General features: G+C 37.6%; 1 protein-coding gene and 1 pseudogene across 1 annotated transcript; both read right to left on the bottom strand.

The window, feature by feature from the left end:
- Positions 1 to 1142: 1142 nt before the first annotated feature.
- Positions 1143 to 7855, bottom strand: LOC145819796 (vestitone reductase-like; annotated as a pseudogene).
- Positions 7856 to 11515: 3660 nt separating this feature from the next.
- On the bottom strand, positions 11516 to 14764 carry LOC114299563 (vestitone reductase-like). The gene is made up of 4 exons (XM_082916616.1): positions 14510 to 14764; positions 12420 to 12944; positions 11970 to 12165; positions 11516 to 11867 (listed from the first exon to the last, which is right to left on the bottom strand). Exons 1-4 carry the CDS (start codon positions 14640 to 14642, stop codon positions 11720 to 11722), a joined length of 1002 nt encoding a protein of 333 aa, XP_082772742.1. The 5' UTR covers positions 14643 to 14764; the 3' UTR covers positions 11516 to 11719.
- Positions 14765 to 15121: the final 357 nt, after the last annotated feature.

Here is a 15121-nt window from a genome sequence, read left to right as displayed (position 1 = left end):
TTTCTAAGTTTTAAAACACGACCAACTTATTCCCAACTTGCCCAACACAACCCAAAACTCTAATTAAAAGAGAAGGGGATAGAAATGAGGATAAGACAACAACGAATTTACAGAACCGAGTCCGGATTACAGTTAAACGACAACAGGAAATACCGGGATCGCTATAGAGCCGGAGTGAACAACGGTGAGAGTGGAACGGTGTAAGCTCTGATGAAGGCTCTGATGAAGACTGTGATGAAGGCAAAAGCTGAGATTTAAAAAAAAAATCAAGAAGAAGAACGGAGAGGAATAGAGAGATAGAGAGGGTAGGCAGAGAAATAGAGAGGGAAGGTGGGTAGACAGAGGGTAGATAGGGAGGCAAATCATTTGTGACGGGAAGACAGAGGTTAGATACAAAGGTTAGAAGAGTGGAGAAACAACCATGTTGGGCGGGAAACAGAAATGTGGAGAAACAGAAATGTGTAGAATTGATCTCAGCCATTGGATAGATATTATAATTGATCTCAGCTATTGGATCAAAATGTATCTCACATACATTTGAAGACATTTTCAAAATCCCTCTTGCCTTATTATATAGATATATAATAATAATAAATAAATAAAAAGAATAGGCTAATTACAACAATTTCAGTGAAGGTTGCGAAATACTCTCTCACGACTTAAAAGCTGCATTTTCAAAAGTACACATACTCTGCAATAATATTTGCCAATTTCTTGCAAACAACAAATGGTTAATTACACTTTCAAACCCCTATAGTTTGACTCAAGTTTTACTTTACTCCTTTATTTCACTCCTTATTATTTCAAATTGAACGTTGTCCCTATACTTTATATGTAGTCTTTGTTTGGTCTTTCCGTTCAAATTAAAAGTTAAAATGAACGATTTTAGAATACTTGCCAATGTTTTAAAGCGTACATGCAGGAAAAACTAGCTGAAATTTGGATTGCCTTAGCAACCAAATTATAATGACAAAAACCAAATTACATCTTTGGATTGCCTGCCTCAGCAACCAAGTTTATGATGAATATTCAAATACTCATTTGCCGTATATACACATGCTTAATCCAAATAGAGTTCTCCAACTACATAACAGTTACACAACACAAACAGAATTATAAACCTCACAGATAATTTAAGAACTCTAGAGAAAACCCTTCTCTTCGCAACATCGAATCGTTTCATCGTACACTTCTTCAAGGTCGTACTTAAACTTGAACCCAGTATCCAACAACTTCTTTGACGAGAGGTGAGAAGGTGTGAAACATTCGATTTCTTTCAAGGCACTACAGAAGTAATTTGGGTTGATGATTGAGATATTGTTTTTTTTCTGACAAAAGAAAATAACAAGAAAAAAAATCAAGAAAAGTAAACGAAATTAGAACTCACTCCGATGTTGCTATTGGATATTCTGGGTATTTGGATGATAGAGTTTCACACATTTTATCAATTGTTATATCAATTGCCGAACACAAATACCTCTCGTCTGCATTAGGATGTTCAAGAAGAAAGATGCGTGCATTCGTCACGTCGTCTATGTGCACCATTTGTATTCTAGCAAGATACTTGTATTTATCTTCCTTGTCTGCATAGGATAAAAAATAAATACATAAATGTGTAAAATAAAATCAATATCTAACTTCAACTAAATATATCACCCTTATATTTGATAGCCCTCCCTCCTTAATTGTCTTAAAAAAATACAAAGCTGAAATATACATATATATATATATATATATATATATATATATATGTATTCCATGTTCTATCCTGTGTTAGTAGCAAAATTGTTTCATAATACTTGAATCGGATAACTTTGATAAACTGCAATAGTTCTAGCAAAATTCAAGCAAAGGTAGTGTTGGCATGAGCAGTATATAAGATTTAAATTAATTGATTCTAGATATATTCAGATTCCTTTAGAATAGGACTGATTTATTCAGTTTCCTTTAGAATAGATTTGTTTCCTTATTTGCAGGATATAGCTTGTATCTATATATGGTCTCCCTGCTGGAGAATGAAATATACTGAAACCATTATTTCACATGGTATTAGAGGGTCTTCGATTCTACAGCACTCTATACTCAACCATCTGCTAATTTTCTTCCACAGAGTGTATTCTGAATATCACCACCATCAATCTATTGTGAGTCCAAATGGCTGTCACTCTAGGCGTATCAACTCCAACGATCGAACCAGCCCCAACACCGCAGATCATTGTCCACCAAGACAATTCTGCGTTTCCTATCGGCATCACACTTGATGAGACAAATTATTCCTTATGGTCTTAACTCATGGAGATGCATATTGGTGCTCGTAACAAGGCTGGATATCTCGTTAGCGAAGTAAGAAAGCCTGCACCCGGCGATCCCAATTTGGCAACATAGATTACCGAAAATCACAAAGTGAAAAGTTGGCTTGTTGACTCAATGAGCCCGTCGCTGATGCAACAATTTATTCATCTTCCCACTGCTCAGGCGATATGGGAGGCTGTATCGAAAACCTTCTATGATGGATCAGACAAAACTTGTATTTTTGAATTGAACCAAAGATCCTTCTCCACCACGCAAAATGGTCGACCCTTGTCAATATACTACAATGAACACGTTGTTATTTTCTAGGAAATTGATCACATGACTACCTCTAAGGAAGGAACAGTTGAAGGGGTGGTCCAGTTGCATTCCGCAATGGCTAGGCTTCGGGTGCATATTTTTTTGAGTGGACTTGTTTCCGAATTTGATCAGGTTCATGGCGAAACGTTACGAAAAGACTCGAAACTTGATTTAGAGAGCACATATACATATGTTCGGAGAGAATACCAACAGAGATAGACCATGAGCGACTCTCGTCAAATCTCTGAGAACTCAGCACTGTTGACCAACCATACCCGCCTAAGACCATTGTTTGGCTCGTCGAGAAATCGAAGCAATCAATCTACTGGCAAGTCTGGTGGCCTGATGTGTACTCATTGTGGTGAAACCGGTCATTCGAAACAACGATGCTATGAACTTATTGGCTATCCGGAGTTGTGGGATTTCACCAAGAAACCTCGCAAGAAGCTCGGCAAGAAGGCAATGGTGACATCTACGGAGGCAGATCCATCGCCACCTACAGCAAATGTTGCCCACTCAGGTATTAATGGTAAGGCCTCTGTGTTCTTTGCAATTTCTAAGAACAATACTTGGATTATTGATACAAGTGTATCCGATCATACGACTCGGGACTCCGGTCAGTTACAATTTATTTTCCCTTCTCCTCAATCTGTTATCTCCACGGCTAATGGTAGTACATCTCCCATTACTAGAGAGGGCTCTGTCATTCTATCTCAAACTCTCACATTAGATATTGTCCTTGTTGTTCCATCCCTTGAATATAATTTTCTATCTGTTAGCCAAATTACCTCTATTCTTGCTTGCATTGTCACTTTTTGGCTCTTATTTTGTGTTTTTCAGGACATTCTAACGTGGAAGATTCTTGGTTATGGTGTTAGACGGGGCAAACTCTACTACTTGGAATTAGAAAATGGAGGACCAAAAATAAGTCAGGCCAATCACACTAGCAGTGAAGACAAAGCTAGAGCCCTTATCTGGTTATGGCATCGGAGACTCGGCAATCTTTTTTTTGGTTATCTTCGAAAATTGCGACCACATCTTATTTCAGTTCTGAATACTTTGGATTTCTGTTGTGACATTTGTGAATTGGCTAAGAGCCATTGTATCCCTTATTTACCGAGTTTAAATAAAAGTTTCAAACCTTTTGCAGTCATTCATTATGATGTTTGGGGTCTCGCAAGGATCCCTTCTTTGTCTAAAGCTCGTTACTTTGTTACGTTTATTGATGAATGCACTAGAATGACTTTTAAGGCATTTCATACCATGGTGGGAGCTCAGTATCAAAAAACGATTCGTGTTCTACAATCTGACAACGGTACTGAGTTTATAGATGCATCATTCGGCACTTTTCTGAGCCACCTTGAAATTCGCCATCAAACTTCTAACACCTATACTCCGCAACAAAATGGTTTGGCAGAAAGGAAGAATAGACAACTGTTGGAAGTGGTTTATGCATCTCTTTTTGGCATGAACATGCCTCGGTTTTACTAGGGTGAGGCAGGGAAATCTGTGGCTTACCTCATTAATCGTACACCTTTTCACGTGATCGATTTTCAAACCCCTCAAAACAAACTGCAATCCTTACTTTCTATTCCTCACCTCTCAAACCCTGAACCTCGAGTCTTTGGTTGTACTGTCTATATTCACATTCCCAAAAGTTTGCGAACTAAACTTGATCCTTGTGCATGACGGTGTGTTTTTGTTGGCTATTTTGAGTTTCAGAAAGGATATAGATGTTGTGACCCTCATACCCAAAAAGTCCATGTCACTTTGAATGCTTCTTTTCATGAATCCGAACCTTATTACTCTGCGTGGGTCTCTGGTCCTTCTCTTCCGAGGGAGAGTTCTAGTAAAGAGGAGTTGTTACAAGGAGGTGGCAGAGGACATGTATTTATGGACTTAGAAGAAGTGCATGAACGGCTTGAGAACAGTGGGAAAAGTTCAACAGAATTGTGATCAACAAAGTGTTCAACAGAATTATGATCACCAAAGCTGTGAGAATTTTTTTAAAACTGAACGTGAGGTGTTAGTTCTCCCAAACTCTACATCAGGTACTCCTCACATGCCCGAATCACCAATATCTCCAGAGTTGCCCGTGTTTACACCATTAACTGAAGAATCAACCCAAAATGTTATTCCTCAGGTAATCCCAAATCCCATATCAGATGAATCTAATGTAACACATATATATATCCAGAATTGCCAATGCCTACATATCCACAAAGATCAAATAAGGGAGTCTTGAAGAAACAATATGAACCTGATCCTAAAGCCAAGAGTAAATACCCAATTAGCAACCATGTGTCGTCCCGCTAGTTATCTGAATCATGTGCATTTACTGTTAATCAATTATCAACTATATCTATTCCTAGTAATGTGCAAGATGCATTGACAGATCCGAAATGGAAAAAGGCAATGAACGAAGAGATGGAAGCATTACAAAAGAATGCCACTTGGGAATTTGTTCCATTACTCGAATGAAAGAAGACCATTGGTTGCAGATGGATGTTCACAGTGAAACTCAAAGCAGATGGCAGTATTGATAGATATAAAGCAAGGTTAGTTGCAAAGGGTATACGCAAAGGTACGGGCTGGATTATCAAGAGATGTTTGCACCGGTAGCCAAGCTCAATACAATTTGTATTCTCATATCTATAGTAGCTAATAGGGATTGGCCTCTGCAGCACTTTGATGTTAAAAATGGGTTCCTCAATTGAGATTTAGAGGAAGAGGTCTACATGGAATTGCCACCTGGAGCTAAAAGCAGTTCTTCATATAGAGGTGAAGTGTGTAAACTGAAAAAGTCATTGTACGGTCTGAAACAGTCACCTAGAGCATGGTTTGGGAGGTTCTCTTTTACAATGAAGGCATTCGGTTATAAGCAGAGTAATTCTGACCATACCTTGTTTATAAAACACAAGGAAGGGAAGGTAACGGCTTTAATTGTGTATGTCGATGATATGGTCTTGATAGGAGACGACCTATGCGAAATGAAAGCGTTATAGAAATATTTGGCTGCTAATTTTGAAATGAAGAACCTCGGGCAACTTAAATATTTCTTGGGGATTGAGGTGGCAAGATCAAACTGTGGGATTTTCCTTTCACAACGGAAGTATGTGTTAGATCTTTTAACCGAAACTGGAATGCTTGCTTGCAAACCAGTAGACACGCCCATAGAATTGAATCATAAGCTTGAAGTTTTTCACAATCAAGTTCTAACAGACAAAAGTCGATATCAACGGTTAGTAGGGAGATTAATCTATTTGTCACACACAAGGCCAGATATAACTTATGCAGTGAGCATTGTAAGTCAGTTCATGCATACATCAGGTGAAGAGCATGTGAATGCGGTATATCGAATCTTAAAGTACTTGAAGAATGCTCTAGGCAAAGAGGTGTTGTTTTCAAACAATGGTGTTTCTAATATTGAAGGATACACAGATTCTGACTGGGCGGGTGATCAAACCAACAGAAGGTCCACGTTTGGTTATTTTACTTTTGTTGAAGGTAATCTTGTCACGTGGAGAAGCAAGAAACAGAAGGTCGTGGCAAGATCAAGTTCCGAAGCTGAATTCCGAGGTATGGCTCAGGGTGTATGTGAATTTTTATGATTAGAAGTGTACTAAAAGATTTGGGGATTGAATATACAAGCCCTATAAATCTTCATTGCGGTAATAAAGCTACCATAGAAATTGCACATAATCCTATACAACATGACCGCACCAAACATGTTGAAGTTGACCGTCATTTCATCAAAGAGAACCTTGATCAAAAGATTATACAATTTCCATTTGTCTGGTCTGAAAGTCAGTTAGCTGATGTACTCACAAAAGCAGTTTCAAGAAAGGTGTTTCATGGTATAATCAACAAGTTGGGCATAATAGATATCTACGCTCCAACTTGAGAGGGAGTGTTGTCATGAGCTATATATAAGATTTAAATTAATTGATTCTAGATATATTCAGATTCCTTTAGAATATGACTGATTTATTCAGTTTCCTTTAGAATAGATTTGTTTCCTTATTTGCAGGATATAGCTTGTATCTATATATGGTCTCCCTGCTGGAGAATGAAATATACTGAAACCATTATTTCACAGGTAGGTCTTGAAAAGCAACGCGTACCGAGAATCTTAGCCATTGAAACGTTTACTGAACTGGGCACACGTGGACAGATGAAGGGTCCACCGATAACAGTAGGAATTACAGTGACAAGATCCAATCCATGTTTTTCAGCAAACTCTAGAGCAGCCTTCTCAGTTAATGTCTTCGAGATCATGTATAAAGCTCCATAACGATTCGAGGATCTAACAAAATATATATCATTCCAATGTCTCTCATCCAAAACATCTAAGCCCTTGCCATTGAGAATAATGGTGGATGTGCTAGAAGTGTATACAACTCATTTCACTGTGTTTGATTTAAGGCATGCCTTTAAAGTGCCAAGGGTTGCGTTGATAGCTCTTTGGGTCTTGACTTCTTCAGGTTCTTTGTCCTCAAAATCAATGGGGTGAGCAACATGGAAGACTCCAATGCATCCTTGGATTGCTTCATCAAAACTTTTTGGCAAGGTAAGATCTACATTGAAAATTTGAAGTTTTTTAGATGCACTGGGCAGGTTTGTGAGGTAGCTAAGGTCTTTCTTGCTGTCTAGTCAAAAAACCATAGATGAAAAATGTCAAAATCTCATGACTTAGCACTTGATATGCCAATTGGTCTGAAATAGTAAAGACACATCCGTAAGCACTTGTTATGTTTAGCATTTTCATATATATGTATGTATGTGTACATTCTTTACATCTATATAACAAAAAACCCCAACACTTCTTAAAAAAAGGACGATTAAATTACTCTGTTCTGACCATTTTTTTTTTTTAAGATCCTAAGGCCCAAACTAGAATATTATTTTTGCAGTATTACTTGTACTTTGATATCCTAATCCTAACAAGCAAGAATCAGAGTCCTTACAGTGACTTGGGGTCTTGAGTTCATAAAGGTCGACCTCAAAATTCAAGATGATCTAATTGAAAACCCATGAGATGAGATTTATAGTCATATATATACAAGCAAGTGATCACTATGGTTTTGAGAAGGGTAAAGAGGAAGGCTTATTAATTACCTGGGTTAGAAGATCTAATTGTAGTTCGCACTGTGTAATCATGTTCAAGTAGTTTCATGATCAGCCATGGTGCAACAAAGCCTGTTCCACCAGTTACACAAACAATATCCTTATCATCCCCTTCCATCTATCTATCTATCTATCTCTCTCTCTCTCTCTCTCTCTCTCTCTCTCTCTCTCTCTCAATTGATGTGTATTTGAATATGAACACACAAACACACAAATATATATATATATATATATATATATATATATATATATATTACTTTTCTTTGCACTAGTACTTTGTTTTGTATCTTTTATGCCTTATTTTATTCTTTGCAAAGACTAGTGTTTATGTGGACAATTATTGTCTGTGCGACCCTTTCTTTGGTGAATCTACATCTCATCCAAAAATTTCTCTGTCACCCAAACACATCATATAAATGGAAAATAAGAAAAATAATAATAAATTGATGAATTGTAAGTGAATGTAAATGGGAATTGTGTTATTTTCACCAGGTTTATATCATTTGCACTTTGTTAATTTTAATTTTCTCATTTATCTAATACTTTTGAAATAACAACTCTACCCAAATCTGTATGGATAGCTTAGTAGTAGTTTAAGTGTTTTGTCTTGAAAATTGAAATGAACCGTAAATCTAGATACCCCGGGTTTCATTGTTTTCTAATGTTATGATCTGTTTTAATTATTACAAATTGTGGATGCACTATCCCACATCGCTCTGTAAGATATCACAACTCCACTATATAAATGGACTAACTAACTTACTTAGACTAGTATGAGACCTTTTAAAGTCGTGAGAGGTTAGTTGTTGGTTTTTGCCTAACTCTAAAGCCGACAATATCATGCTAGTCAGGGAGGGTGAGTTGTTTTATTTGGCTCTGTCAGTGAGAACTCCCTGCTTAGACAGCGATAGTTGTTTCAGTTGGCTCCGTCTGTCTCTGGCCGTCTGTGAGCAGGGATAGCTATTTCATTTGGCTCCGTCTGTCTCAAGCCGTCTGTGGGAACTCCCTTTGCTCCATCTGTGGGAACTCCTTGCTCAGGCAGGGTTACCTGTTTCATTTGGCTCCGTCTATGGGAACTCTTTGCTCATGCCGTCTGTAGGAACTCCTTTGGCTTCGTCTGTGGGAACTCCCTGCTTAGGCAGGGTTAGCTGTTTCATTTGGCTCCGTATGTGGGAACTCTCTGCTCAGGCCGTCTGTGGGAACTCCCTTGGCTCCATCTGTGGAAACTCCCTGCTCAGGCAGGGTTAGCTGTTTCATTTGGTACCGTCTGTGGGAACTCTCTGCTCAGTCCGTCTGTGGAAACTCTCTGCTCAGGCAGCCAGTCCACTGGGGAGAAAAATCCATTGTGAACTGCCTACTCTGCGTAGATGGATCCAATGTGACCCTAGCTATAATTCCTCCTTATATTATTTGGGATGTTTTTTAGATTTGTTATATGTTTATGCCTATATGTTAGATTTTTATTATTTTCATGATATTATTTATATCACATCTCCTACCAATTACCCAAAATATATTTTTTTTGTCAATTTCTTATAACTCTAGTGTGAGGACATAATTTTTGAATGACAACACGTAGCCGAGGTGACACCGAAGTGTCAGCCGAGGTGTCACATGCCATGATCATGATGCCGAGATGATCTCGGCTAGGAAGAGGTTATCTGCGAAGATGTCGGAATCCGAGATAAGCGGATAAGGGACAAGAGTCCTAGAATGAGAGAAGACTTCAGTTTGGGCAAAGATGAGACTCTTAGAGAGTTTATCCTAATCCTACTGGGAGTCCAAGATTAGCAGGAATCCTAAGTCCATTAAAGCTAGGCCCCTATTGGGACTAGGATTGTGTTGGCTATAAAAGAAAGGCACCCCCATGGGTCTAAGGTATGTCTTTTATGCTTAATCTATTCTGCCGGTGCTCTCCCGCTGGGTACCTGTTTGGCAGTGTGGTCAAAAAATCACCCACACAATTTGGCACCGTTTGTGGGAACGAAAGGAGAATAGATGGCCAACGACAGACCGAAAAAGAAGGTTGGGGACGACACCCCTACTGAGAGTGGGAAACATATTGACCTTGGCGTCGAAGAAGACAACTACAATGAAGAAACTCGTGGTAAGAATCACGGAGAAGAGGACGCCAGCTAAGAGGGCGACGTGCCGAAGAAATCAGACCAAAGCGAGTATTATAACGAGGACAACCTCCAGGTATGGAAAGAAAGATGCTTACGAAGGGACGACGAGATGAAAGGAATGGTGAACAAATTGGCGGACCTGCAAACGGTTGTCAATTTCATGATACAGAACAACGTCATGCAGCCACCATTCCCGTCCTAAGATACGCCGATTCCAGCAGCCGAGAAAGATGCCCAGGCAGGGGGTAGAAGACAACTCCTACGACTCCTCAGCACGATAGGACCAAGGAACATTCTCACCGGCCTTCAAGGGAGGTCGGACGAGGAGAATCAAGAAGGGGAGATTCACAGAGGACACATCGCACCAAGGAAGCTGACTCCAAAGAACATCGGCATTTTCAGGGGAAAGACCTCTGTTTCGACGGGACCAATGGAGGGAGGTCCAAAAGGACTCGCAATGACACAGGAAGTAGTGCACCAAAGAGGCTAAAATCCGGAGATAGTTAAGCTCCTGGACGAACCAAGGAGGATCTGAGGGATTACCTACAAAGAAAGCGACAAGATGCCGAGGTGACCTCACCTGTCAAGCCGAGATAACAATGGATATGAGAAGACAAGAGCTCAGCCCAAGTAAGCCGATCCCGGATTCCAGATCTCGGATCCCAGATCCCAGAAGACAAGATCTCGGCCTAAGATGATTAAGTCTAAGAAGAGAAGAGTTTACCGAGATGATGTTTAACACTTGTTGAAACTTGAGAAAAGTTTACAAATTGAAGTTAAACCGAGATTATGTTTAACACTTGTTGAAACTTGAGAAAAGTTTACAAGTTGAAGTTAAACCGAAATAATGTTTAACACTTGTTGAAACTTTAAAAAAGTTTACAAGTTGAAATTAAACCGAGATGATGTTTAACACTTGTTGAAACTTGAGAAAAGTTTACAAGTTGAAGTTAAACCGAGATGATGTTTAACAATTGTTGAAACTTGAGAAAAGTTTACAAGTTGAAATTAAACCGGGGTCCTGATTAAAGGAAGGAATGATATAGGTTTCATCACCTCAGGATGCCGAGATAATAGAACCTAGGGGGTAGTTGTGGAGACATAATTTTTGAATGACAACACGTGGCCAAGGTGACACCGAAGTGTCAGCCGAGGTGTCACATGTCATGATCATGATGCCGAGATGATCTTGGCTAGGCCGAGGTTATCTGCGAAGATGTCAGAATCCGAGATAAGCGGATAAGGGACAAGAGTCCTAGAATGAGAGAAGACTTCAGTTTGGGTAAAGATAAGACTCTTAAAGAGTTTATTCTAATCCTACTAGGAGTCCAAGATTAGCAGTAATCCTAAGTCCATTAGAGCTAGACTCCTATTGGGACTAGGATTGTGTTGGCTATAAAAGAAAGGCACCCCCATGGGTCTAAGGTATGTCTTTTATGCTTTGGATATTCTATCTAGTGAGTTAAGCACTATTGGTTATTTTTGAGAGATATTGAGTACTGACTTGATCGTCGGAGTGCCCCCGGGTGGACGAGCCACCGCCGGAATCTCTTCTTTCTGTTGCAGGTCGTTCGGGCTTAATCTATTCTATCGGTGCTCTCTAGCTGGGTACCTGTTTGGCAATGTGGTTAGAAAATCACCCACACATCTAGTATTACAAATCACAAATTATAATGACACAAAACAAATTACATCTCTGGATTGCCTCAGCAACCAAGCTTTGGTATGAATACTCAAATGCTCACTAGCTATACACATGCCAAATACAAAGCAGTTGACACAACAAAGACAAAAAAAATAAAAATAAAAATTTCATAGTTTACAACATTATAAACCTTAAGGATATTTTAAGAACTCTAGAGAAAGCCCTTCTCTTTGCAGCATTGAATTGTTTCATCGTACATTTCTTCAAGTCTGTACTTATATTTGAACCCAGTATCCAATAGCTTCTTCGATGAGAAATCAGAACGTGTAAAACATTCAATTTCAATTTCTTTTAAGGAACTGCAGAAATAAATGGGGTGATGACTGAGATATGTTTTTTTTCTGACAAATGAAAATAACAAGACAAAAAATATGAGAAAAGTAAACAAAATTAGAGCTCACTCAAGTGTTGGTATTGGATATTCTGGATATCTGGCCGATAAAAATTCAAACATCTTATCGACTGTTATGTCAAATGCCGAACACAAATACCTCCCTTTTGCATGAGGATATTCAAAAAGGAAGATATGTGCACTGGCCACATCGTCTACATGCACCATTTGTATTTTACCAAGATACTTACAATTTTCTTTCTTCCCTGCATAGAATGAAATAAATAATTGTGAAGAATAAATTCAATATGATTTCAATTGACTATATCACCATAAGATTCGATGGCCCTCCTTAATTGTTTTCAAAAACTGCAGGGCTAATATTATTTTATTTTTGAGCAAGCTAAGCTGATTCACAAAGGTAAGCAACAACTCAGGCTTCAACTTGAATCAGATAACTTTGATAATCTGAAATAGTTCTAGCAAAATTCAAGCAGAGGGTACAAGAATCAACACGTACCGAAGATCATTGCCATTGAAAAGTTTACTGAACTGGGCACACGAGGACAGATGAAGGGTCCATTGACAACAGTAGGAATTACAGTGACAAGATCCAATCCATGTTTTTCAGCAAACTCTAGAGCAGCCTTTTCAGTTAATGTCTTCGAGATCATGTATGAAACTCCATAAATCTTTACGGACCTAATATAATCTATATCACTCCAATGATTCTCATCCAAAACATCTAAACCCTTGTCGTTAAACATAATGGTGGATGCGCTAGAAGTGTATACAACTCGTTTCACAGTCTTCGAATGAAGGCATGCCTTTAAAATGCCAAGGGTCCCATTGATTGCTCTTTGGATCTTGACTTCTTCAGGCTCTTTCTCCTTGTAATCAACGGGGTGAGCCACATGGAAGACTCCAATGCAGCCTTGGATAGCTTCATCAAAACTTTCCGGCAGATCAAGATCTGCTTTGAAAATTTGAAGCTTTTCTGATGCACATGGAAGGTTTGTGAGGTAGCTAAGGTCTTTCTTGCTGTCTGGTCAGAAAATCATAGATGAAAAATGTCAAAAATTCAAGACATTGCACTAATTTGAAGTGAAAATAACGAAGACACATCCGAAGGAGTTTTAAAAACTGGAGGCCTTGTGAATTCGGCTTTATGATCGAGTAGTAAATGGGTACTACAAATTGGTGCTATGAAAGTGTTGCCCACAACTGAACATCTCAAGCATGTCACAACCCAAGCTGCCTAATCATGTTCTAGAAAAAGATACAGATTCTCACTATTTCGTGGATGCAATAAATATCTCCATTTCTTAGTGAATTTTTGTATTTTTTGTAATTTTTATTTTGGTAATTTTTGTATTTTATGAACTTTTTTTTTTTTAATTTACAAATATTTTTTATGCTTCTAGATTAGGTACATTTAAATTAGAAGTGTTCGCAGATCAGTTTTGTGTGGTTTGCGGTTCGGTTTTGACCCGCCCACATCTATGCGGTTTGGAAAAAAGTCAACCCACAACCGCTCGCAGTGCGGTTTGCGGTTTGTGCGGATAGGTTTGCGGATGTGCGGGTGGTTTGTGGTTTACACTTTTTTCTTTAAAAATTAATTTTTGAGTTTTTTTTCCCGTCGAATTTAGGCATCATATTCATTTTATATATTTGTGATCATTTGACAACAATTTTTTGATGAGTTTACAAATAAAAATTAAATATCAATGTATTAAATAAAAGTACCCAAAACAAAGAGACCTACACTAGCATTTTTGCCATGAAAAAAATGTATATCAATGCATTAAAGGTTGTACTCAATTAAAATTGTCAGTTCAATAATCAATAATCAAACTAGAAGTTCCATCGACCGCCAGAAGAAAAATTTTATTAGGAAAAAGTGAATGAGTCACCAATGAAAATCATATAAGAAACCAAGTTTAGGACTTGATATTTCTACGACATTAAGAAAGTTGAGAAATACTTAAAAATAAGGATCCTAGTGTCATAGAGAACATAATGATGCTTTTGTTAATGTTACAAAGTTGGTATATAAATAATAATAATAATAATAATAATAATTAAAGTGTGGGCGGTTTTTGCGGGTTGCGGGTTTAATCCGCGACCTACCCGCAACCCGCAAATTTGTCATATTTCAAACTGCATCCGCACGCATTATGTTTGCGAAACCGCCCATTTATATGCGGCTTGGACAGATTTGGCGGTTTGAGCAGTTCGGATAAACCATTGTCCACCCCTAATTTAAATAGTAAAATTTTATTAAAATAGTAACAAATTTCCTAAAGACACAAAAGTATTTATAAAAAATAAAAATAAAACTCAAAACAAAACACTCTGCGTTTTCCTCCAATTTTTTTTCATTTTAACTCTTTTTCTCTGGTTTACATATTCAAACAAGTGATATAAACAACAAAAATATTGCTTTCTATTTTCTTTCCAAATCACCCAATCCAAACAAACTATAAATTTAAAGGCAACACTGAAATTCAACAGAATCTGATTGAAAACCCATGAAATTTACAGTCATATATATATATATACAAAACGATGAGTAGGGTTTTGAGAGAGGCAAAGAGACATATTATTTACCTGGGTGGTTAGAAGATCTAATTGTAGTTCGAACCCTGTAACCATTTTCAAGTAGCTTCTTGATCAACCATGACGCTACATACCCTGTTCCACCTGTTACACAAACACTACCCTTATCATCATACCTTTCCATCTCTCTCTCTCTCTCTCTCTCTCTGTGTGTGCGCGCGCGTGTGTGTGTGTGTGTGTGGCGCTCTGATTGTATTGAAATATATATGAGTTTAAAAGCTTTGGTTGACAAAGATAACCAAATGAATATGCACTTGTTAATCATTCATTGAATGATAAATTTATGGGAAACACTAAGATGATATAATATTATATTTTTTTAAATTATAATTAAAAAAGTATTATAATTAAATATAATTTGAGATATAATTAAAAAATTTATGAATTGTAATAACAAAAATTTATCACAATTAAAAGAAAAAAAATGGCATGATTAAAAGTATATGGTACATCTGTTTCAAGAATGTATATGTTAGAATTTTTCTAAATTTATAAAAATAAAAAAAAAATTGTTATTGTATATTTATGGTTTAGGTTTTGTCTATTTATTAACTCATTAAGTATTGGATTAGTTTTTTTATTTGGATATACTATTTGTAAATG

Source organism: Camellia sinensis, chromosome 2 (assembly GCF_055761805.1).
Source record: "Camellia sinensis isolate YWXY chromosome 2, ASM5576180v1, whole genome shotgun sequence".
In the NCBI taxonomy this organism is placed as follows: domain Eukaryota; kingdom Viridiplantae; phylum Streptophyta; class Magnoliopsida; order Ericales; family Theaceae; genus Camellia; species Camellia sinensis.
Note: the sequence above shows the minus strand (reverse complement) of the source record. Positions and strands in the feature narration are given on the sequence as shown.

Excerpts from the sequence above, each read along its gene's own strand:
- LOC114299563 (XM_082916616.1), bottom strand. The coding sequence starts at position 14,642 with ATGGAAAGGTATGATGATAAGGGTAGTGTTTGTGTAACAGGTGGAACA. Across the intron at positions 12,166-12,419 it reads TTCAATGGCAATGATCTTCG|GGAAGAAAGAAAATTGTAAG; the intron begins GTACGTGTTGAT and ends CATTCTATGCAG. Across the intron at positions 11,868-11,969 it reads TATCCAATACCAACACTTGA|TTCCTTAAAAGAAATTGAAA; the intron begins GTGAGCTCTAAT and ends TTATTTCTGCAG.